This window comes from Urocitellus parryii, chromosome 16 (genome assembly GCF_045843805.1).
Source record: "Urocitellus parryii isolate mUroPar1 chromosome 16, mUroPar1.hap1, whole genome shotgun sequence".
NCBI classification, from domain to species: Eukaryota; Metazoa; Chordata; class Mammalia; order Rodentia; family Sciuridae; genus Urocitellus; species Urocitellus parryii.
The window spans coordinates 103,416-129,763 of NC_135546.1; the positions used below are offsets into that span (position 1 = coordinate 103,416).

At 44.5% G+C, this 26,348-nt stretch overlaps 1 protein-coding gene across 1 annotated transcript; it reads left to right on the forward strand.

Moving 5' to 3' along the window:
• Window positions 1-2,310: 2,310 nt before the first annotated feature.
• On the forward strand, window positions 2,311-17,147 carry Kbtbd8 (kelch repeat and BTB domain containing 8). The gene is made up of 4 exons (XM_026381757.2): window positions 2,311-2,384; window positions 2,731-2,938; window positions 7,357-8,471; window positions 10,950-17,147. The coding sequence occupies exons 1-4, from the start codon at window positions 2,369-2,371 to the stop codon at window positions 11,411-11,413; spliced, it is 1,803 nt and encodes a 600-aa protein (XP_026237542.1). The 5' UTR covers window positions 2,311-2,368; the 3' UTR covers window positions 11,414-17,147.
• The last annotated feature ends 9,201 nt before the right edge of the window (window positions 17,148-26,348 follow it).

Genomic DNA, 26,348 nt, shown 5'->3' on the forward strand with positions numbered 1-26,348 from the left:
AAGATTGTTGAAAAAACAATTCAGTATCTGCTAGTATATTAAATTCATATTGAAATGGTTGCTTTTGTTGCTTCTTTCCAAGCACTAATCCAGTCATAACAAAAGTCTTTAGCAAGGAAAAAGTCACACTGAGCAAACCAAGAAGGCTGTGGCTGAAGGCTGAGAAGTATAAATACATAAGGGTGTCATTGGGTGGAAGGTAGGGCTCCCCAGCATTCCCCTTACTTTCGTTTTATGTAGCTCTGGTCAATTTCACAGCCTCAGCTGATACGGAACAGGGAAATTGGAAAACTGCAGAATTGATTTGCAGAAGTGAGGTTCTATATTCTTAGACACTGCCTTCATCAAAGCCACCATCATTCTTGTGTGGTGTGATATTATTATCAACAGTAGCCCAGGCACAGTTATAATTGCTAAAAAGTTGTTATCTTCAGATGGAAACAGAAAAAGAAACAGGACAACTGTGCCATTTTCTCATGTTTTAAATCTGCTCTTTTCATGGTCCTTCATCTTTGCTGCAATTTAAATGTAAAGACTTCTTAAAACTAAATATATTCATTCATATATATATATATATATATATATATATATATATGTATATATATCTTCTTTTCTGGTAACCAACCATGATTATAGCAATTCTCTTTGCACTTAGCTCCTTGGTAAGAAACATTATAATAATAAAATTCTAAATGTCTAGTTTGAAATAAATATACGTCCTTCAGATATTCTGGTTTGATATTTCAGTTTTCACCCTTAGTAGAATTTACTTTAAACTCTAACTACATGAGAAAATTCCTTCAGAGAACAATCTAGTACTTACTACACATTTCTGTTGCTGCTGCTGTTCCAGATTGACAGTCGGTTAATAGGTTCTTATTAAAATTGAAATTAGAGCTGCCTTATTATAAAACAAAGCTGTAGCCTCTGGCTATTTAGTATCAACCCTGAAACAGAATCTCATTTATATTCTTGAAGATCACTGAGAATGAAGAGGACTGTCGCCTCAATTTTGATATTTTCTTATTCTGTTTTTAAAGTGCATCTTAATGATAAGGAAATCTTTACTATGCAATGCCATCTGCCAAGTAAAATAAAATATAATTGTAACTTTGTAGTTATAAATTGCTATTTTTTTGTTTACATTTAGAAATCTTTATGGGTCAAACAATCAGAAATCTTTCTTTTAATTAATTAAACTATTGCCAAACCTATGGGTTAATTGGTTGAGAATTCCTTTAGGATTCAGTAGAAATTCCCCTCTTCTAAAAGGTCTGAAAAGACCAATAAGTTTAACTTCAAATTAACAACAAATAATATTTCAATTAGATATGTCTCTAATAATGAATATCCTGCACATTTATTTGCTAAATCTGGGAGCCCTGATAATTTATGCCATTTTTCTTAATACCATCAATATTGTGAGCAAAATCACTATTTTAATAATTGAAATCATAGAAAATGGGCATTTAAAGTTACCAGAATCAAAAACTAAATGAAATTCATCCACGCAGAACTGTGCATTAAGGATTTTCATACAATCTTAAGTGCCTAGGGGAAACACCACTTCCTTCCTGTACATTTGCATGGGAACTTGCCACTTTCCATTTCTAGTGGACGGAAATCAATTGTTTTTCGTCTTTCTCCATTTCTCAATCACAATCTAAATCCCAATATCCTTTATTAAGTAGATTTCCCTCTCTAATAAAATTCTTTCCCATTCACTGGTAACTCACCCTTACATTCAAAAGTCTAGCATTACCCATGCTAGTTCATTTGTGCTTTATTTTTTTTTCTTTTTAATAATATCAATAAGGTGGCAGACACCTGTTAGATGCCAGAAACACAGGATGAGTAAATAGAAACACATAAACAATAAAATTTATCCTTTCTTGTTGACACACCCATCTCTCCACCTGCTCCCGAGCTGGCCAATAAGAACCCCGGCGTTCTTTCGCACAGCCTCCGTACAGCCTCTGCGCTCCACCTCCGCGCGAGCCAGCCAATAGGAATCCGGTCCTGGCCCCGCCGAATCCCAGAGCTCCACCCCCAATCAAACCGGCCAATAGGAATCCCGGCGTGGGCTGGCTCAGCCCTTCGCTCCACCTGCGCCCCAGCCGGCCAATAGGAACCCCGGCCTGGTCCCCGCCTGACCGACCACGCGGGAGCGAGACAATGAAACTACATTTCCCGGCGCGCACGTTCACCCGTTGTGGCCAATCAGTGCCAGTAGTTCGTGAGGTGGGGGCGGAGCCAGGCTAATAGGCCACCCCATTGGCCCGGAGAGCTTAGAAGAGCCGGAACCCGGGAGCGAGAGAAGCGAAATGACATTTCCTCTTTAAAGAGCTGGAGCCGGGCCCAGCGCGCCATGGCCGCGTGCGCAGGTGGGCACCGCGGGGGCGCAGGATGGAGGGCGTGCGTAGGTGGTCGGGGCTGGTGACTGGGCGGGCCTGAGGCGGGGGAGGGCGTCGGGACCCACCAGCGGGGGAGCCTCTCGGGTAGCGCTGCAGCGCGGAGCCGGCTCTGCGGTCTCGGACCTCGCCGGTGCCGCCGCGCGTCCCGTGGCGGGCGCGGGCGCGATTTGGCGGAGGCCGCCGCGTCTGGCCGCAGGCCGGCCTCTCGGCCCTGCGGACCGGCGTGCGTGGTGCCGGGCTCGGAGCCGCGCCGAGAGCCCCGGGACGCGGGGCTGGCCGGAGCTTGCGTGGTCCTACGGCCAGTTTTCCTCCCTAGATCTAAGTAAGTCCCCGACGCCGAACGGGACCCCGTCTGCGGACGCCGCCGGCGACGCCGTGGACCCCTCCCACGCGTGCAGTGTCCTCAAGCAGCTCAGAGCCATGTACGAGGAGGCACAGCTGACGGACATCGTGGTGGAAGTGGACCATGGGAAGACCTTTTCCTGCCACCGGAACGTCCTCGCTGCCATCAGCCCCTACTTCAGGTATGAGGGCGCCGGACTCCTGCTGGTGTCCGCACCGACCCCTCCGTGAGACGACGGTGACGATTCTCACGAGACGGGACCGCGGGTCTCGTCCCTACCGGGCCCTGCTGCTCGCTTCAGGGGCTCCTCCAGCGCGCAGGTGGCTGTTTTAAAGTTGGTGGTTTGACATTCACGACCAGGGAATCTAGATTTGTGCTACTCAACATGGCAGCCACGAGCGACATGTCGCCGTTTGAACAAATCGTTTAAATTAAACCAGTTCCTCAAGTACACTAAACACAGTTTAAGTGCTTAGTAGCCACTTGCAGTGCTACTTAGTAGCTGCCGTATTGGGCAGCACAGATAAACAGCATTTGCATCGTTAAAAGTTTTCAGGGGGACTGGGACTGTAGCTCAGTGGCAGACCTCTTGCCTAGCACGTGGGAGGCACTGGGTTGGAGCCTCAGCACTACATAAACATACATACATAAATTAATAAATAAACGCATGCTGTCCATCTACAACTACAAATTTTTTTTTTAATTAAGCAGTGCTGATTTAGAATCTGTTCCAAAAAATTACTCATGATGCATTTTTTTTTAGTATGTGTATCTCTTTTGGAGTTTAAAATCATAGAAACTTGTCCTTCACCAACAAATGACAAATGACCATTCAGTACATTGTCTTAAAACCATGGGGGTAAAAGCAGTAGAGTAAAAATGAATATAGTTTGTGTGTGTTATAGGCACCAAACTAGTGATTATTTCCAAGATTTTAGAAGCATTTTTATCACTTTAATTTAGGTTGGTTTATCATAAAACGTTGAAAAGTAAACATTTAAAACTTGGGTTTGAAAAAGTGCTTCCTACTCTTAAAAAGAGATTCATGGAAAAGGTAGTTTCCTGCCTGTGGGTAACTTCTTTTGTTTCAGGTGCCCACATGCCCTTCAGTATTCAAAAGTGGTGCATGAATGACAGTAAAATCATCATGTCAAGCACACATTTTTAGTGTTCTTTTTCTGCTTACCTTTATAGGGCATACAGTAATGTAATGTTCCAGATTACTTTCTGGTTCCTCTTTCTCAGAATGCTTGGTTAAAAATAGTTACCTGGGTCTGATGCTTGTGATATAATCATTTAGACTTGCCTTGGGTAGGTAATTGGACTACCGAGTATTAATTATCACAAGACAGTTGGAAGGGAAAAAGATGAAACTCACATATGTGAAGTTTGGCTTGGCAATGGAAACTCCTGGTGAGATTGACTTGTCCACACTATTGAATAGACATGTGTTTAAATACGTGGCACTATTGCTCCTTGTCAAGCTCCAAGCTAAGCATACTTTACATGTGTTACTTTAGATCATCTTTATAATCCTCATTTCAGTGCAGTTGTTATTCCCATTTTACATGTGGAGAAACTGAGGATCATAGAGTGATGCCTACATCATCTGAGTACAAAATAGCAGAGACTAGAATTGACTCCAGAGTCAGGCTTTTTACTTATTTCATGACCCTTAAGGAAGGAAAGTGGATAAAGTCCTCTTCAAAATATTCTTTCAAAAATTTTAATTATATTTTAAATTTGAATGGTAAAGTAAATAAATGAAACTCCAAAGGGAAAATGTCTGTTTTATGAAATTTTATGCTCTAGATTATATTTTTAAGTGTCAGATTTAATGAAAATTAGATTTGAGGGCCTAGAAAAATTACTTTAAAAGAAGTATGCTTGCAGTAGATTTTCTTAATTTTCATAGTATGCCTAGAAAACTTTCTGAGCATAAGATATGTGCATTTAAATAAAGACGTGCGACTAGATAACCGGAGGGTCAGTTTCTTATCTCTTGCTAGAATTTTGGTACAGGAGTTTTTGATGTGGAATCTGGAAAGTCATACTTTCCAGTGTAACTGAGATGCTTTTTAAAGAGGTTCGGATTTGATTTTTGTATTTCATTTATGAATAACCTTGAATGAAGCCTTAAAGGAAGTCTGGCTTCACAGTGAAAGAATTAGAATAGCTGGAAACCTGCATGGCTGTTTGATAGTCCCGTCGTCTGGTTGTTAGAAGTGCTTTGCTGCTCCCAGTCGTGTGTGCAGGCGTGCTCCTACTGAATGTTTACCTGAAGAACCTGTTAGAACAGAGAACTAGTCAGGTGTCGCAGCCCCTGTGTGGGAGACCAGCCTGCTCAGGTCAGGACCCGCTCCCCTGTGGCGATGCTCACTTCCTTGGGGAGCCAGTCTCCACCTAACGACGGGCTCTAGTTTTCTTTTTAATTGGTGGCTGTATAGGTGAGTCTTTCAGCACCAGAATTGAAAACCAGCTCATGCATGGGAACATCTAGTTTTCAGTCATTGTGAAAAATCTTTTGATATTACACTTAAAATTTACATTATGGAAGTAAAAATAGAACTCAAAGATGATTAAGCCAGCTGGGCTCTGTGCTGCTTATCCTCCTTTCAAAATTAATTCCCCGTCTTCAGTGACGGCTTCAAAGTTGACTGGAAATCTTCCCATTTGAGGATGTTTTTCATATTCTAACACTTAAAATAAAAATGAAAGGATTATCACCAAAGTTAGATTAATTTCTTCAGCAAACCTTCAGCATACTAGAACTTTAAATTGAAGGTAAATAGTATACAGATCTTTTTTCAAATGGCTTTTTAAAGAGGTTTGGATTTGATTTTTGTATTTCATTTATGAATAACCTTGAATGAAGCCTTAAAGGAAAGAAAGGTAATGAAGTTTGAAAATGATTTCTACTTCACAAGCCAGTTATTTAACTACTTAATGTTTTGACCAAGAAAGTCCATGAATGCACCAATATTTTAATTTTGAGGGAAAAAAATTGTCAAGTTTGGGATTAAAAAACAAATTAACTCCAAAGAATTATTGTTGTGTCAAATGTTAAACTCTCTTTAGAAAAGGGCATTATATGAACCTTAATGTAATTTTTACTTATGTGTGGATATAAGTAGGTGAGACATGGTAATTCTAACTGAGATGAAGTATATCTTTTAAGGAAAGATCTTCACAATGTCAAAGGGTAAGTGAAGTCGTCTTTAAAAATCTTGTAGACATTAAGGGAACATTAGTTTCAGAAAGTGTGGGGAGAGAATATATGCTTTTGAACCTCTTTGTTTTTTTTTTTTTGTTTTGTTTTTTTTAAAGAAAGAGTGAGAGAGAGTGAGAAAGAGGGAGAGAGAGAACTTTGATATTTATTTTTCAGTATTTGGCGGACACAGCATCTTTGTCTGTATGTGGTGCTGAGGATCGAACCCGGGCCGCACGCATGCCAGGCCAGCGCACTACCACTTGAGCCACATCCCCAGCCCCTGTTTTTTGTTTTTTAAGATGAAATTTTTAGAGATATATTTTGGGTACTAGTTGTGATGTCCAGTGGGACAGAAGCTTTATTAGACTGTCTGCCTGAGTCACTGTCTCATACTGATGCTCTTAAACCTTTTGGGGCAGGGCAATCTAAGATGTCAGGTTCATAAGGCAACTCAACTAGAAACCAAGGGGAGTCGGAACCTGAAATGGGCCAGGTCACATCTTGGTTTTGCTTGACTCAAAATATTCTCCATTTTTCATCATTGACTCTGTGAGGGAGAGACAGATGCCCTCTATCACTGTTATTATTATTATTATTATTATTATTATTGTGCTGGGGATTGAACCTAGGGCATTGAGTACTCTACCAACTGAGCTGTATCCCCTGTCCCGCCTCCACCAGCTTTAATTCTTTTGTGGGCTCTTCAGCTGGGTCTGGAGTTAACACAACAACTAATTAACGAGGGGAAAGCATGGAAGTTTTCCTAATTTTCCCTGAACATGGGAATCTTCACATAAAGGTGAAGTCAAAGAAATGGCCAAAGCATGATGCTTTTTTTCCTTAAAGGAACAATAAGTTTGTGAGAGAATACAAGGTGGATGGCTGCCTGGATCAGGTTAATGAATCCTAGGGCGTTACTGAGCATTCTACAGGGTGGGAGAAGCTCCTCGAAGATAAGGGACACTTCAGAGCTTGTTTGTTCAGCTTGCTGCAGCCACAGTTGCCCAATTCCTCGGTGATCACGGCTGTTTTCCAGCCTTGGTATGTGAAGGAAATTCCTTCCCAAAGCATCTCCATGGCTGCTACATGTAGGGGAAAGTTAGGCAGTGACCGTTCCTACAGTTAACAGCTCCTCAAGTGACTTCAGCCTGAACACTCTGCAGTGTGGCATATTTTGAGATGGCACCAAGTGGACTATCTGAACAGTAGGTTTGGGAGATCAGCCAGACTAACTCCTAGTAGATGGTCAGTTTTTATCCCCATTTGGAATATAAGGGAATATATTCATTTAGTTTCAAAAGGTTATCTTTGTGATAACTCTATACTTTAAAAAATTTGTCACTGTAATTTTTATTTGCATAAAATACTAACCATTCTCTCCTTCTTAGATCCATGTTCACTAGTGGCCTTACAGAAAGTACCCAGAAAGAAATTCGAATAGTTGGTGTTGAAGCTGAATCAATGGATTTAGTACTGAATTATGCCTACACCTCCAGAGTTGTTCTGACAGAGGCCAACGTCCAAGCCTTGTTCACTGCCGCTAGCATCTTCCAGATCCCATCTATCCAGGACCAGTGTGCTCAGTACATGGTCAGTCATCTGGACCCACAGAATTCCATTGGGGTCTTTATCTTTGCTGATCATTATGGTCATCAGGAACTTGGAGACAGATCAAAAGAATATATTCGTAAAAAGTTTCTGTGTGTCACCAAAGAACAGGAGTTTCTGCAGCTGACAAAAGACCAGCTGATAAGCATTCTAGACAGCGACGACCTAAATGTGGACCGAGAAGAACATGTGTATGAAAGCATTGTGCGGTGGTTTGAACATGAACAGAATGAACGAGAATTGCACCTTCCAGAAATTTTTGCCAAATGCATACGTTTTCCTCTGATGGAAGATACCTTCATAGAGAAAATTCCACCTCAGTTTGCACAGGCCATCGCCACAGGCTGTGTGGAAAGGGCACCGTCCAACACAAATGGCTGCACTCAAAGGCTGGGGATGACTGCTTCTGAAATGATCATATGTTTCGATGCTGCCCACAAACACTCAATAAAGAAGCAAACAGTGCCTTGTCTGGATATTGCCACAGGAAGGGTGTTTAAGCTATGCAAACCACCGAATGACCTGAGAGAAGTTGGGATTCTGGTATCGCCAGATAATGACATTTACATTGCAGGAGGGTACAGGCCAAGCAGCAGTGAGGTCTCCATTGACCACAAGGCAGAAAACGATTTCTGGATGTATGACCATTCCACCAACAGATGGCTGTCCAAACCATCCTTGCTTCGAGCCAGAATAGGCTGCAGACTGGTGTACTGCTGTGGTAAAATGTATGCCATTGGAGGTCGCGTTTACGAGGGTGACGGGCGTAACTCCCTGAAGTCCGTGGAATGCTATGACAGCAGAGAGAACTGTTGGAGGACTGTGTGTGCAATGCCTGTCGCCATGGAGTTCCACAGTGCCGTGGAGTATAGAGAGAAGATCTATGTCTTACAGGGTAGGTGACCACGGGCCTTCATGCCCCAATGCAGGGTAGCACATGCGTGCCCTCCTTGTGCCTGACGGTTCCTGGTGGTCGAGGCTTCTCTGCCTTCCTCATCATGAACCATTAGAACAGTCTGTTCTGTGGAGAACCTTTAAGGAAAGTAAACTTTTGAACCAAAAAGTTTAAAATGCTTAAAAGTATTTTTCCATTACTACATTGATCCTCCAAGTTTTTTGCCCGTGTTATCATATAGAATAAGTACTCTCGAAGTCTTCGGTAATAAACAGTGCAGAGTTTTGGAAGGACTATTTCAGAGTAGTTTTAAGATTTTGAACAATAATGTCAATATGTGGCAATTTTTATTCTTTAATAATATGAATGACCAAGAGATGTAACAACTACTGTTTTATGGAACTTTTTGGATTGGTTTAAAAGAAAAAAGGACAAAGCTTTAACTATAGTTATGTTCTCAGTTACCAGAGGGTTTTGCATACACCTTATCATTGCCAGAGTTATGAAAATTGATTGCAAAGAGGTTGAAATTATAGCTTTCAGGTTTTAATTCCACTGTGTTGCCTTTCATGACAGGTTGTTTTCAATTTCCTTGCTCTGAAAAACTTTCAGATGTCACCTTTTTCTTACTGTTGCTACTATTGGAGTGACTTGTGTTTTGTTTTGAGGACCGGTGCTAAGTAGAGCAACAGGAAGAGGAAACGGGATTCTGACTGTGAGAACAAGACTCTCAATTTTTTTTTTCTTTTAAAGAGAAAGGATTTTTAAATATTTATTTTTTAGTTTTTGTGGACACAACATCTTTATTTTTATGTGGTGCTGAGGATCGAACCCAGCGCCCAGCGCATGCGCTACCGCTTGAGCCACATCCCCAGCCCAAGACTCTCAATTTTTTTTTCTTACACCTTTCAGTTGCTTGAATGCTGACTGCAACATAGATATGACCAAAACCTTTCTTTTTCTTCTGTGTTTCTTAATGGGTTATATGTAAATGTTTTCCTCCACTACTGCTTTAATAAAACAGAAAGAGAGGCCACTGTCATGAAGATAGACCTGATTTTTAAGCCCTTATCTACCTATTTTTTAAAATCATGGTCTTTGCTCCAACCCTTTACCTAAAACCTCCTGAAAATGCCTGAATACCTCGGCTTCAGGTTAATTTTCCAGAAGGAATAGTGCCTTCTTTTAGTTACACAGAAGTACAGCATGATTTGGGTTGGTTGGTCTTGCCAAAAAATGGAACCTAAGAATGTAGAATGTATGTGGCTTGGTATGAAGTGTGCCTGTGGCTCACTGGTTCATGGACAGAGGTAGGGTTCACCATAGGACAGCCAGAGGAATGTAAAGGTCATGTGTAAATGCAGCTACTGCAACAAAACAGCAGTGAATTAATGGGACTTCAGAGTGAGCATCATTTAATCCCAGGCTGTATTTTATATAAGAAGAATCTGAGGCCATGGGGTTTTTCTTAATTGCTTATTGATTTCACTTTATTAAAGAGGACTTTAGATCTTAAAAAATCAACTTTTTATGTGTGTCATCTTTTCCTTCCTGTAAAAAAAAACTGTGGAGAATTTGCACACATTAAAGTTTTGATTCCTCTGATTGATAGTTGTGAATTAGGCAAGCGATTAAAGCTGGGACCTACGGAAAACGAGGTTCAGATGTCATTGCTGAACATCAGAGGAGAGTGACTCCAGTTTAAAATAGATTTCAAGGGGAAGCTTAATTTCAAAGCAGGTATTTATAATTTAAACAAAGCTTATTTTCATTAAAAAAATGAAATGAATTGTACAGTCATAATGTACAAACAACTTGAGCATCCAGATATCAACTTGTGTGTATGCAGACACTCCCAGATCTGAAACATCTACAAGATTTTGTACAAATGTTAGTAAAATTCTTGTAAGTCTTCACTAATTCTAATAGACGTTTTCGTATTTTCAGTCTCTTTTGGCATACTGTTTATTGCCAAATTCACTCGGTCAACTCCATAAACAGTGCATGTGTATCTGTCTTATGAAAGCAAGGTTTTCTCTTGTTGAAATTTATCTCTGCATTGTAGGAGCACTCAGGTAAGTACGTCAGTGACCTATAAGCACCAGTCTGAACTGGTCTTTTAATTAATTAGAAATAGGTAGCAGTGTGTATGAGTAAGCTGTATGAATATGTTTGGCCTTACTGACTGAGCCTTCCTAATAATGCAGTTTCAGAGCTGGCCTAAAATAAACTTTCAGTGACACACATTGGTTGGAACAAATGGAACCAAGCTCTTCACTGTTATTTGGCCATCAAGCCAGAGAAACGCATTACACCTCCCCAGAAGAAACACCCCAGCATAACAGGATCTGTTACATTGTTTATTTTAGAAAATGAAATATCTGGAAAATCATGCTCCTTTATCTCCAGTGGTTGGAACAACAGCCTATGACCAAAAATAAACATAAAAATGTACACATTTTTGTTTTCTCTTTCTAGGAGAATTTTTCCTCTTCTATGAGCCTCAAAAAGACTACTGGGGGTTTCTAACCCCCATGACGGTGCCTCGAATCCAGGGCTTGGCTGCGGTGTACGAGGACTCCATCTACTATGTGGCGGGAACCAGTGGGAATCACCAGCGCATGTTCACCGTGGAGGCCTACAACATTGAGCTGAACAAGTGGACCCGCAAGAAGGACTTCCCGTGCGATCAGTCCATCAACCCGTACCTCAAGCTGGTCCTCTTCCAGAATAAACTTCACCTGTTTGTCCGAGCTACTCAAGTGACTGTTGAGGAGCACGTCTTCAGAACCAGCAGGAAGAACTCCCTGTACCAGTATGATGAGGCGGCCGACCAGTGGGTGAAGGTGTACGAGACTCCGGATCGGCTCTGGGACCTGGGCCGGCACTTTGAATGTGCTGTTGCCAAACTCTACCCTCAGTGTCTTCAGAAAGTGCTCTAGAGCAGCGGGCCTCGCAGCGTCTCTGGCCTCTCGGGCCAGGAAGCCTGTCCTAAGAAGCGCTGTCTGTCTTTAAGAAAGCTGAGTTCTGTGCACAGAGATAGGGGCTTCTAAGCTCACAACCTAGAGGGACTCGCTTTCGCTTTTCTGATGCTTTCATTTCAGTAAGGTAAAGGTGACAAAGTGCAATTATCAGCATTTCCCCCCTGGCATTTAAGTAACCTGTCATCCTAGAGTTTTGTGATAGCCACTAAGGTACTAGAGGAGTCGAGACAACTATGCACTCCATCAGCGCAGTTAGGGTGTCCCTGGGTGGAGACACACAGACCAGGTGGACCTGACTCTTTATTTTAAATACGGGTAACAATCTGAGGCAATATCACTAGGAGTTGTTTAGCTGTGACCTCTAACACAGAAGCACTAACTTAGATCCTCATTCTTAATATTTATATGTATTTACATGTGTATTTTTGTGTACTGTTTTCAAGTGGACTGAGATTTAAATGCGTTGTCACTAGAGCTGACTGAAGGAGAAACTTAGTCTCAGAGAGAACTTATTGGTTCCACAGTTTCATGTTTCCCACGTACCTTTAAGTTAAGCTAAAGTTTTAAGTGGCAGTTTTCTGTCAGAAACTTCTTCAAGTGCTAACACTGTCTCATTTTTTTAAATCCTGGAAAGGGCTCAGATTGGCAGGTGGCTGGTGCTAGCATAAATTAATCTGGGTGTGTAGCTAGCTACACAGTGTTGAAATGGTCTGAGCCTGCGCTCTCCTTTGACACGAATACATGAGTTTCTTGGCCGTAGTACTCTGTCGACCTCTTGTGATTTCACAGGGTTTGCTAACTGTGGTAAGGTATGGCCAGGTACTGTCCGACTGGATTCCGTGGGAGAACAGTCAGACTGTTGTACCAAGTTTGCACTAACAGGGGCCATTTTATTGCCCTACCTTCTTTTCCAGCCTCTGCCTGTCCAGATTGTCAGTCCAGTGAAAGTTAACTCATAATGTGAAGATTTACATCTACTTCTAAAATTTTGTTTTTTCAGAAACATAAAATCCCTCCAGTGGTTTAATAGTTTAATGACTTTTAAAATTTCATATTACAATTACAACCTCATCATTTTCCTTTTGCACTTAACAGTAATGAATACTTTACATTGAAATACTCGTTCTAGCTGAAGGTGATCAAGGAAGAGTGAGAGAATAGAACCATGGCTATGGTACGAGGTCATTTTTCACATTTAACTGGTGAATTTCTAACAGTGAGTTAGGAAATACTGACATGAAGGACAGACTTGTTTGTGGATCTGAGACAAGTATCTGGACTGGAACGTCGTCTTGCCTCTGCCTAGAATGTCTGATACAGGATTTAAGTACAGCCCCGTCTGTCCTCAGTCAGAACAGTTTGATTTTCTTGAAGAAAGAAAACTTGCGTGGTTTGTATTAAACACTCTTGCACAAATTGTAATATGATACTGTGAAAACAATTTAAAACATTGCCTCTTTGCATCACATACCTCGTTTTTCAGAAACTTTCCAAACTGCTTTACAAAGACCTCTATAAGCAGGGACAGTTTTCTGAAGTGGAAGTTCAAGTGGATGGCCTTTGTAGACTTAACATCTTAAAATCTAGTCCTAGAAAGCTAGATATGTGGCTTCTATTTATTGGCTTCGACAGTGCATCTGTGATCTCTTGACAAGCGTTGTCAGCCAATATCTTACCCCACCCCCAGGTTTCTTTGTCTTTTATTTTATCTTTTGGTTATTTTCAGTTTTTTTTTTTTTTTTTTTTACAGTTTTACATTGCTGAGGACAGGGGGAAATACAACCAGTTCTGCAAGAGATAACCATGAAATTTATTTTGCAAGCTTTGTTGAGTATCTAAGATTTTCTTCCGCTTTTTGACAATCTTCTGTATTTAGAAAAATATGTTACTTGAAAACGAGACAGAACATTGAGTGTTTGTGTGCCGTAGGATCCAGAAGAGAACAAAGCTGTGGTTCATTCTACAGCAGATTTATTCTGTGGATCTCTACCATGGTTGATCCTTTTGCTATAACAGTTTATATCAAGGGTATGATCTAAGTGTGGTGTGTCAGGGCCAAGGCTTGAAGTTTGTTAGAGCAGCAGAATACCTATTGGGTTTTATATGGAGAACTGTTTATGTTGTATAGCTCCGATGTTTTGCCACTGTTTAAAATGGCTTCAGAAGAGGTTCTAGAAAACCTAGTGCTCTGTGGGGGTCAACGTGTAGACACTTGGTGACATTTTCACAGTATGAGAATATAAGTGAAAGACACAGTGGCTGCCACAGATTAGGGGTAAGTCTGACGTGTCCCACTTTAGCTGTGTTTCTGCATTTGAAGAATGTATGTAGCGCTTTCCTATGTATTTTTTACACATAGAAAACTGGACTTGGTGTAACTGTGTCATAGGAAAGTAGAAATTGTATTCTTTATTTTCCATCTTTGTTTTCTGTTATCTTACAAGTTGATGCTTAAGCGTCAGGCAGATTTCACTGGTGCATGAGAAAAGGTGGATGTGATCTGTAAGGAATCGGATTCCCTGTGTGAAGCAGTGTAATATGGCATTTGATGTTCAGTGCTCAGGTATGTAGTAAGTACTGTAGTCCTATGGGGGCAAATGTGTAGATATTTTTAAACATTTTGCCGTAATTGCACAATTTTTGCATTTTTACCTGATGTCATTGTTTCTTATAATAAAACCTTTTCTGATTAAAACTTCCAGTGTTGTAATCTGACCTCCAATGAGTGAGTTTTGCAGAGTTAAAATTGTTGGAAGTCACAAAATACCTCACGTCATGATAGATTTTAATCTGTTAAAAACCTGGCCTTTGGTAGAGAATGAAATAATCACTGTCATTGTGTGTAATGTTCTTTAAGTTCTAAAGAAGCTTGTTTGTCTCAGTAACTCCTGTGCTCTGACCTGAACTGTTCCTGTGTTTGACTCATTCTCTTACACACGTCACATGCAGTGTGTCAGAAGGTCCTGTGCTGTCCCTCTGTCCATGTACCCTACTGCCACTCTCATCCAGTCTAAGCCAGCCTGTCTTGTCTACATAATGCAGTTGTCCCTGAACCTGTCTTCCTCCTGCCGTCCCTGACCTCTTATGGAATTTCTCCACACATAGTCTCGTGGCCCTGTTAAAACATAGGTCAGATCATGTCCCTCTTCTGCTCAGACTTCTCTAGTGGCTTCCCAACCCCAACCCCTTATCTATAAGAGAGCCAACTCCTTATCTATATGGTCTGCGCCTCAACCCCGTTACTATACTATACACAGAGGCTAAAGGTCACCTGATGAGGGGTTGCCTGGGCCTGGAGCCAAGTTTTTCATTTCTCCTCTGTTGTGCACATTCTGTTCCAAACCAAATGCACAAATGTCGAATGGTTGCCTCTTTAGAGTTCCATTTTCTCTCAACATTGTTACTGTGATTCTTATCCTGGGAGTGGATGAGGTGGGAAGTAGCTTCTCTCTGTTACCCCCTCTGCACCTCCTTCCTGTCACTGTGTTGCTATACTAATAAGCCACTGTTTCTCATTCTGGAAGAGATTATGGAAAAGTGGTGTAATTTTAACCTGAAGTATATGGCAGGATATATGTATAGTGAAGCTATTTGGACTCGATGCTCCATTTTGGAGGGGTATTAATTCAATTCTCAGATAACATAGGGATATCTGGGTTGTATGTGTCTCCTGTGAGTTTCACTTCTGCCTTTCAAGAGAACATGAACAGATGTGTGGGCCTAGAGTTGTTCATTACATCCTTACGTCCATGGAATTGGCAGTGATTACCCCTCTTTCATTTCTGATATGGGTAATTTGTTTATTCTTTTTGTTCTTGTTTCACTTGCTAGAGGCTTGTCAATTGCACTGGTCTTCTTGAAGCACCAAACTCTAGTTTTAATGATTTCTCACTATTGTTTTGTGTTGCAATTGCATTGATTTCTGCTCTTTTAGACCTTTCTTCTTTTTCTAGTAGTATATTTAATGCTGTAAACTTTTGTCTAAGTACTGTTTTTATAGCATCCCACAAATTTTGATATGTTGCATTTTCATTTTTAGTACAGAATATTTTTATCATATCCACTTGGAGAATATGCCCTTTCATAATTATGTAATACCTCTTTTTGATCCTGGATAATCTTTCTGGTTCTGAGGTCTTGCTGTATAAAATTAGCGCAGCTTCTTGGCTTTCTTTTACTTTACACTAGCTTGACTTCTTTTTCTTTTGACTGCATCTTTATGTGCAAACTGGGTCTCCCGTAGACAGCTCCTGGCTGGGACTTACCCTGTGTACATGGACAGTCTGTTTCTGTGTAGCTTGTTTATAGAGCACTGGCATTTAAGTTGCTTACTGACATCTTCCATGTTCGTGGCTGTTTTCTGTTGGCTGTTCTTAATCTGTTTTTGCCTATTTTCTTGTGTTGACCTTTTTTAAATTACTCTATTGTATCTGCTCTGAATACATGGATCATACTTTGAGTTCTTTCCCGAGGTTCTTGTTCACCTGACCCAAGGCAGCTGAGTGGGCACTCTGTGGCCTGTGCCTTGCAGGCTGTTCAGTTCACTCTGCAGGACATGCTGTAGCTGTTCAGCACATCTGTATTGGCTTTACTTGCAGCCGTTCTGCTTTCAGATCGATTCATATCAGAGGTGTTTTACCTCTGTGTATTCCTTCCCTGACAGTGTTCATTCCTTTGTGTAGGTCTTTCTGCCCAAACAACTTTCATTTGACACTGTTTGCAAGGCAGGTCTGCAAAGAAGATCTAATTCAGAGTCTGATTGCTGTATTTCTCTTCACTTCTGAAAGATGAGTTTGCGGGCGGCAGTGAGTAGTGTCCCTGTCTCAGTCCTCAGTGGCCTGTGCCTGAGGCTGCAGCCTTCACAGAAGCTTCTCTGCTGACTCCCCTGCTGGGTCCTGCCTTCCTGGGTGCAGCACCCCTGCTGTAACCCTTGACCCCTGTTGACTGTTTAATGCTCCTCCCTGCAGGAGGGAAGAGAAGGCTGCAGGGAGAGGGTTGGGGATGCTGTTTCCCTGGAGAGAGAGTGGGCCTTTATTTCTGGGTACTTCATCATCCTTATCCCTCCTCTGCCAGACGCAGGGGGGGGTCTTCTCAGATTTTCCACAAGAAGCGCCTACACCCGAGTTCAGGGTGGCGCCTTCAGCCTCCCCTCTCTGAGGGTCTTTCTGCTGGAGCAGACCTTTCTTCACATAAGGTTCTGGGGTGACACCCAACATCTTCACACTCTCTTGCTGAGTCCCCACAGCAAGCTCCTGATGTGTACGTGTGGGTTGGACAGTTGAATTATTTGGTTTGTACATAAATGTTTATCACTTCTTTATACATTTAGTATGTTTCACACAAAAAAAGTTGAAAAGACTGACTTTGTAAGAAGTTCGTATGCTACGCATTTGGGCGTATCTTTTACTCGTCATGACGTGTTCATGGACTTACTTGGCATGTAGTTCAGCGAACGTTGACTCTCGAGTACCTTATAACCCAGCACTCCAGGACCAAATTAAAGTGATTTGATATAATTTGATTAAAGTCATCAATCATTTTAAGATATTTTTACCAAACTGTTAACATTAAATTGAAAACTTCAGTGTAATCATTTTAAATTATGCTTATCATGTTCATATGAAGCATTTTCTATTGCCTACTTTGTTAAAGAAAAAAGATTTGATCCTTTCTGCCTTTCCTCCTCCATCAACATGTGTATAACTCTGTTTTGGTGAACAAAACACTGTAATAAATAATAACAAACAAATTGTGTAATATGTTTTTCAGTGTTTTATATAGGACTTATGGGCAAGAAGTTTTGGTGAGTATGGGGAGATTATCGACCTTTGTGAGCTTTAGTTTTCTCATGCATGAAATGGGTAATCCATCTTAGAATTTTTATGAGGATCCAATAGGCACTTAAACACTTACCACAGTGTCTGATAATGAACTCCGTACGTGTTTGCAGTTGTTAGTGTAACTGTACTGTAGCTGTCTTTTAGGCAGACTTAATGCATGACCTTGTAGAACAGCACTTGGTCGCAGCTGACACCAGGCACGCACGTACTGGAGGAAGGAACAGCATGGACTCTGGGCTACAAGCCACATGGGAAAGCGATTTCACAGTCTCGCACTCTCAGGGTTCACACAGTTCTCACTTTCATTTCTGTCCTGTGCATTTAAAGCATTGAAATTAAATGGTATTTGAAGTACCTTATACAAGGTTTGTAACCTAGTTGTAAACCAAGATCTGTCCGTAAACAGTGACAAGGGCCTGTCCTCAGAGTTTGCTGTCCTTTGTTCTTGTCTGGAGATAAGGATTGTCCATCTTTGGGTCACTAACAGATTGCCTTAGACGGGGTGGTGTGCACCACAAACATGAATTCCTCAAGGTCCTAGAGGCTGTGGCAGGTCTTGGGGTGAGAGGCCCTCTTCCTGGTTGGGTCCTTCAGGGAGCAGAGACAGGGCCAGACTCCACCTGTGGGGTGTGTGTTTGATTGTTTTCATGTGTTCATTTTGTGGTGCTGGTGATCAAACTCAGGGCCTCCCACAGCTGGGCAGTGTTTTACCCCTGGTCCTGGGGATTGAACCCGGGGTGCCTTACCATGAGCCACATCTCCAGTCTGTTTTTTAAGATGGTGTCACTGAATGGCCCAGGCCATCCTGCCTCAGCCTCTATTGTCACGGGGATCATAGGTGTGCACCAGTGTATTTGGCCTTAGTGTTTGTGTGTGTGGCATCTAGGGCCTTGAGTATACTAAGCCAGAGCTCTGCCCCTGCCTCTGAGCTACATCCCTAGCCCATCTGGTAACTTTTTATGAGGGTGTTAATTCCCTTCTTGAGGCTCTGTCCTCCTGAAGACCCGCCTTCTAAAACCATCATGGGGGTAGGATTCCAACGTGTGCATTGGGATGGGTGAGGGGGAAACATTTAGTCCACAGCAGTACCTCATAGGGTTCAGATCTCAAAGTTTATAGTTCCTTTGCAAAGGTCCTTTAAGGATAAAACAAGTCAGAATGCACTGCGCATGGTAGGTAGCTAGAGCGAAGTCTACAGGCACGTGTGCCCAGAGGGCTGCAACCTGAGACCCTATGGCGGTTGGAACCCTCGTGCCCGATGGTCTAAATCAACAGGTCGGTCATGGTCAGTCATGGATTCTGGGAGTCTAGCACCCAGAAAGCAGTTTTAGCTTCTTTGAATAAATGAATTAGCTCACAGGTCAAGTGTACCTAAGAGCCAGATCTAAGAAATTCAGGTGAAGGGTCAGTCAAGAGGCCACGGGGAAGTTACCAGAGAAGAAAGGGACCACAAGCGGTCATACCAAGGCAGCGAGTTTCAAAATGAGGCCCAGGAAGAATCACTGCAGAACATAAGTCTTCTGGAACTGGCTATTTAAAGACCAGAAACGAGGAAGTGGTTTTACAAAGTGCAGGTGCAAGGAACAGAAAACAAGAGCTGGGGCTGGGGGAGGCTCCAGCCAGCAGGGGAGGCCAGAGGGCAGGGGCTCTGTACAGCCTCGGGGAGACTGGGCTGGAAAACCAGAGCAGGACGGAGAATGAGTCACAGCCAGGCACATCCTCGTCACCTGCCTCCTCTGAACTGCTCCCTGGTTAGGGTTCTCCATGCCCCTGCTCCACGGGGTGAAACCACAGAGGGGCTCACACCAAAGCCTTCAAGCCAGGCAGGACTGAAGAGGGCAGCCCAGAGAGGGAAGCTCCGGCCGGGGCAAGACAATGCTAACGGTGACGTTTTGCAGTTTTTGTGTAACTTGCCCCAGAGCCAAATCTGTGTCCCTCTCCTGATCCCAAACATCTGCTTGTGATAAGTCCTGCCACACGTGTGTTTCATACGGCATGCAGGGGGTGTGGTGGGGACGCGGGCACTGGCCCAAGAAGGGGTGAGCTCATCAGAGCACGTGGTCACGGAGGTGAGAGGACAGGGGGTTCTCACGTTGTGTTGGTGCAGCCCGAGGGGCCAGGGAGATGGCACCTGTCACCCAGGGGCGAGCCCCAGGAGCGAATCTCAACCCCACGTTGCACAGTAGGTGTGCCAGGACAACTGTGGCCAAGAGTTTATGAAATGACTTTATAGAAGCTTATTTTTGTTTCACAGGGAACAAAAATGGGCTTTTTATATTTGTGGGTAAATATGGCACATAGCAAAATCTGTGCTTGGGTTTGAGGATGGCATCCAGGAAGGCTTCTAAGACATGGTCACAACTCTTTCTTAAAATTCATTTCACGATTTCAGAAACTAGCCATGGCCCACACTGCACTGGGGGCCACGCTGCACATTTGACCTGCTATTTGGCGTGACAGCCTGGATTTGCCCCTTGCGCCTGACAACAACCTCACAAGTGGAGAGCACGGTGCTAATCCCCCTCCCTCTGTCCCTTCTGGGTTTGAAATGCCTTTGTGTGTATTACCTACCTAGCTCTAGGCCTGCGCCTCCCTGAAACTACCAAGAAACCCAGACTCTGGAGGGGAATGGTTGAACTCAGGGGAACAGAACAAGAGTCCAAGAGCAGACAGGTTAGCCCCCCACCCCACCCCCGCATCCCCCCCACCCCTCTCTCTCTCTCTCTCTCTCTCTCTCACACTCACACACACACACACACACACACACACACACACACTACCCCCAGTAGGGGGCCAGAAGGCGGAGGTGCAGCCAGTGTGGAGTGTAGAGTGAGCTCACTTCTGCAAGAGCCAGGCTCCAAGGGACAGGATAACTGTGCGGATTGCTTGCTGCAGCCAGCACGGGCGTGGAGACAGGAAGCTGAGCCCAGGGACAGGTCAGGAGAAGATGCGAACCTGGCCATCACCCAGTCCAGTCCTAGTTCCAGGCACTGGCCGGGGGAGCCAGGGGAGACAGGCCTGTGCAGGCCAAGCCCTGGAGGCCCATATGGTGGCCTTCAGAGGAGCCAAGAACAGAGGGCTGCAGGCACCAGGAGCATAACACAGAAGGAGAAGCCGCCACCTGTCCAGAGAAAACCAGGCGTTCAGGTGACAGCAACTCGGGAAAACTTGGCTGAACCTTCTGTCCATGAAGTCCCCATTGTCACGTGAGGGCATGAAATCCCGACTGAAATATGCTTGCTCCTGCAAAGCTCATGAGCTGGGACACACACACCGACTGACCGGGACTCAGGTCTTCCTTGCTGTGACTCCTTGTCCTCACACACTGCGCAGGACAGGGTCCTCCTCTGCTGGCCTGGGTTCTGCCCGAGGGCAGGGACCCTCAACCCCATGTGTCCACTGGGTATCGACCCTGGTGCCTGGCCCACAGGACTCCCTCGGGTTTTGAGGAACATGGATTGCAGTCCTGCTCTAGTTACCACAGGTTTATTTCTCCCTTCAGGGGCCTCTAACTCCTGTTTCCTGTTGTTAGGAGAGAGACATTTTCAGGCTTAGTGGTGATTGGCAAGCATTTTTATGTGGGGCTTGGCATTTAACATCTGGCCAAGTTGTGAAATCAATTTGCTACAGATAAGGAAGGACAGATGGAAATATTTTGAGTTCCCTGCACTTGGTTCAGAGAGCGCGCTGGGCTTGGACTGCTGGACAGATGGGGACGGCTCCACACACTTCCAGGAGGCTCCATGAACCCTTGCAGAATTCAGACTGCAGCTCCATTCCACCCTCTACCCTGGGTGCGCCTCTTCCATCGTGGTCTGCCTCTGTGAGAGGCTGTGGTGTGGCCTGGAGGTGGGGTGCTCTCAGAGGTGGGGTGCTCATCTAGCCTGCGTGAGGCCCTGGGTTCAACCTCCAGCGCTAAAGAAAAGAAAGAAGTAGCAAAAAGACAGACTCCTACCTGTGGGGCTGGGGTTGTGGCTCAGTGGCAGGGTGCTCGCTCGCCTAGCACATGCAAGGCCTGGGTTTGATCCTCAGCCTTGCACAAAAATAAAGAAATACATAAAGGCATTGTGTCCAACTACCACTAAATAAATATTTTTTAAAAAGAATCCTATGTGTGGTAGAAGAAGGTAAAGAAAAATAAAATGAACAGAGATGGGGCCAGGGAAGGGAGATGGGCTTCTGGGAAGGAAATGCTGAACTCACTGGGCCGAACGCAGGTTTTAATGGAAGTGGATTTGTTATCACACCTCTCCCTTCCCAGTGGGTGGACCCAGAGTGGCCTGGTGGGTCATTTTCAAAATCACGACACAATTGCCCTGTACATTCGAAAGCCCATGTCACGCTGCACTGTCACTGAGACTCCCAGTGGGCTCCCATGTGGGGCCATCCTCACCCGGTGGCCGTTATAGCCCTTGACCTATGACAGCCTTGCAGCATCCAGGGCTGGCCGTCACAGCTGAAGGTCATGCTGGTAGCTGATCTTGGCAGAGGACAGCTCTTCTTCTGGAAGCCCGAAGAATCTTTTATATTCTTTCCTATTTTGAAATTTCACAGCATACACCCACGTGTATGTGCAGCGCTCTGGCTCTCGGGCCACGGACTTGGTGGTTTGTTCCACGGTGGTGGTGGTTTCCCTCCTGAGACTCCTACTAGTCAGACCTTGGACTTCTTCTTCAGGCGCCCACCACTGAGCTACAGCCCTAGCCCCAGACCTTGGATTCTTATCTCTCCTTCTCTCTTCTCACCATTCCTCACCCCTCTCTGGAAGACTTTCTTGATTGTAACTTCCAGTTTTTCTAATCACTCAGCTAGTGGGGTCTGTTTTTTTCTTATGATTAATTTTTATTTCATGCAAATCTAACTAGTATCTTCCCTCCCTCCCCATCCCTCCCTCTATCTCTCCCTCCTTCTCTCCCTCCCTCCCTCCCTCCCTCCCTTCCATCCTTCCTTCCTTCCTTCCTTCCTTCCTTCCTTCCATCATTGTTTCCTTCCTCGGATGTGGATTGAATCCAGGGCATTGCATGTGCTAGATAGATGTTCACAAAAGAGTCACAACCCAAGCCCCAGAATTATCTTATGTAAAAATGTTTATTCTATTTCTCCAAGAATCTCATTTTCTTAATACTTCATCATGAAAATTTTTGAACATACAAAATATTAATGAATCATAAAATAGGTCCCTATCTATAGACCCATGAATAGGCAATTGCTATAGTTTTATTATATACCTAACCTATTCAAGCCATGACTTTAAAATGATATTTCTTCCCTGTGCTTTGAGAAAGGTCAGTTTTCTGAGTTTTCACTTTTCCCCAAGATCCAGGTTGCCCTTATTAGTCGTGACTTCCTGATGGCCAATCACGTGAGTGGTAAGCCCCAGGACCCACGTCCACCCAGCTTTCACACAGGGGGATGGACAGTTGGCTGCTCCCAAGGGAAGGGGTGGCTGACAGCTGTGTGTGGACTTGGAGTCCTGGTCCTGGTCTGTCCCCTTTCCCCCTGCGTACTCACTTGCCGACGGCCAGGTCTCCCCATGCAAGCTTCCACCTCTGCATGCCTGCCACTGTGGCCAGCAGTGTCCCCCACAGCTCCCAGATTTGTTAGAGTTCATCTGCTCTCTTCTGGTCCACCTTGCCCTCATGCTGCCCACTGGTGGCCACCTCCATCCTGCTGTCTCCACTCTTCAGCATGTTTTCTGTCTTGGAAAATTTGTGTGACATCTTCTTTTCAACATGTCCCTTGCCATAGTCCCTCTGTCCCTGCATATTCTGGCAGGCCTATGTATGCACACAAGTGCACATAGGGTTCACTGTTCATTCCCTTCACAGACACACTTCTAGGATACCGGAACGTTGTGCAGGCAGAGTTGATCATGTCTGTATCATATATGTGAGTTTTCAACATCACTGAGTGGAGTCTCAGGATCTCAGGGAACTGCAGTGGGCTTATATTTCTATCAGAAAACTCTCCAATGTGGCCCTGCCTTCTTTCCCCAGTACTAGGGGAGAAGCCCTCTCTCCTTCCCTACTTCTCTGTTTCATGACCACATTTTCAGGTAGAAAACTCCCTGAAAGTCTTCATGGCTAGTTCACCCTCTGAATCCTTAGGAAAGCACTTTTGCTTGGTTTTGGTTTTTGTTGCTAGAAAGGAGCCCAGGCCTTGTGTCTGGGTGTGTGGTCTTTATCTGAGCTGCACCCAGCCCTGCTTTTGTGTTTCCAGTTGTCAGAATTCATAACCCTTTACTCTTGGAAATCTGTAGTATTTTTACATTATCTTCTTGCTTTCAATGTCGTGAGAAGCAGCTGGATGCCAATCTAATTCTCATTCCTTTTAAAATGAGACATTATTTCTTTTTTCTAAATTATGTGGGGCTTTGACTTTATTTTGGAAGTTAAAACCAGTGAGGCTGGTGGCTGTGGGGGAGGTAGCAGGCTCCACTGGCCACAGCATGGGCCAGCATCGTGCTGGATATGGGAAGATGTGCTATTGTCATGGTCCTGTGTCTTCTAGAAGTCTCTGTGCCTCACCTTCTCAGAAGCAGGGAGACCTGGGGTCATTGCAGGTCACAGCTGAGCAGAGAGTCCTGAAGAGAGGAGTCGCTGATCCCACTCACACAGACCTGCCAGCTGCCATCCTGATCCAACTTCTTTCCACAGTGGTCTGCTGACCTTGCAGGTCAACAGGGGTATAACGGTCATAAACAGCTCCATGCAGGAGGCACTGACCCCTAGCACAGGGACTGGCACTTGCAGAGCTGGGGTACAGAACAGGGAGGGTGCCTGGCTGTGCTTAGCCCAGGGCACTTCTCATCTGCCCAGAGGCAGGATGGCTGCTGTGGCTTGGAAAGGCAGTGTCCCCCTAAGGTGAGGGTCACAGTTATGGATGGCTGCTGTGGCTTGGACATGGTATCGTGCACAAACGTCCATTTTTCTCGGGGTGGCACTACTGGGAGGTGGTGGAGCCTTGGGACTTGGGGCTTGGTGGGAGGTCATGGGGCACTTCCCTGAAGGGGGCACGAGAGCCCAGCCAGGCCTCTTCCCTGGGCTCCCCAGCTCTTGACACAGCCTCACCACGGACCTGGCACTGGCAACCCCAAGACTGTGAGCTGACATAAGCCTTTCTCTTTGTAAGTGGATCATTCCTGGTGTTTCACTGCAGCGAGCAAGACTGGCAGACAATGGCTGGACGGACCATGGACCACCGAAACCAGCCTTCACTCTGCTTGGAAGGCCAAGCATCAGTGGCTCCCAGGGAAACAGGGAATCACAGAATTCACCCTCGGACTACATGGATATATCTGTATTTTCCTCAGAAGTAAGTGCATGTACCTTGACGGTAGCCAGAAAGGTCTTTCAAAGGAACAATATGGTGTGGGAAACGGGGCAGACCACAGGAGGAAACACCCCAGGACCCTGCTGGGGGTGGAGTGGGGTCAGGGATGGCCGCGAGCCACTGCACGGCCCACCTGCACTGCCTGCCCAGTTCCCAGCCTTTCCCAGGGAAGAATGCTTGAGGGCATCGTGGAGTGGCTGGGGAAGGACAGGCGCAATGACAGCTTGGTGTGTGCAGAGCAAGTCAGTGGAAGGGTCTGTGACCAGGATGCTGTTCTGGCCCCCAGCTCACCCCACGGTGAGGAAGGCTCAGAGCCGAGGAACCGGGTTTTGCCCAGGAAGGAGACACAGATGATGTGACAAGAAACAATGTGAAACAAGTCATCGCACCTTACGGCCACCGGCGGATCACAGCTCTCCCAGCCCCTCCGCCCCTGGTCTCAGTCACACAGGATGGCCAGGAAACGCAATCCACCTTCAGACAGCGAGAGGGGACAGAAGCCACCTCAGCCAGGGATGAGGAACTGTGGCAGGACCCCCTGGGAAACAAAAGAAATGCAGACACATATCCCAATTCTATGCTAAAGGAAGCACCGTGAGAAAAAGGAAAAAGAGACCCAGGAAAGGAGGCCAAGGACACAGAAGATGTGGCTGGAGAACTTTCTGAAGAAATGGGAACCAATCCAGTCTTCACAGCAGGCGCATTAGGCAATAAATACAGCAGAGATAAGGCCGAACAGAGCAGGCAAGTGGGAAGTGAAAGATCACACAGGAGAAAAGCTGTTTGCATTCTAAGAGGTAGAACTTCAACCACCAAAGTGAATCAGAACACCCAGGAAACTGGGAAGAGAAACACCTTTTCTTTGGTTCCTAAGAGAATAAAGTCAAGTCAGAGAAACAGATGCTTTTACTCATCTTTGCTCTGTTAGCGCTCATCATTGCAACATTAGACAAGAAAGCAAAATAAAAATTGATTTTGCGGGGCAAAAAAAAATCAGGGGCTGGGGATATAACTCAGTTGGTAGAGTGCTTGTCTCACATGTACAAGGCCCTGGGTTCAATCCCCAGCACCACAAAACAAAACCAAAACAAAACAAACAAACAAAAAAAAAACATTACTTGTGAATGCTTAGTCTACCTACATAGGAATCTAAAAGAACCTAGTTAAGAAGGGTAGAACTTAATTATATTGCTCAGTGAATTGGGCAGATTATAGGAGATGGTTATTAACACAGAATCAAAACACTGAAGCGTGGAAACAGAAGAATTTTCCAAAACGGTGATTTTTAAAGTTCATCTTAAAGTTGTAACAAATAAATAAGTTCATCCTTTTGAGAGACGATTTATCATTTGTCCTACAGAAATCAGCACATGTGGAAGTTCTATGTTCCCTAGTTACGATGGGGCTGTGTGTTGCTGTGGCACAGGGAGGGTGCCTGTACACCCTGACCTCACAGCACAGCTGCGTGAGCTTCCTGTGACTGCCTGGAGGCTGTGAGCCACCTCTGCCCCGCCCCGATGAGTGTTGTGAGCCTGGGAAAAGCTCAAAACTCCAAGCACGGGTCCTACTGAGAGTGTTCCACTCTCCCACCCCCATGGAGCCCCCAAATCACGGGTCAAACCATCCTCAAGCTGGGGCCATCTGTGTAAGATTAGTAATTGTGTATGTACACTAGTCCATGGAAAGATGTGTTCAAAGACAAGAGAAACGTATTTTGGAGA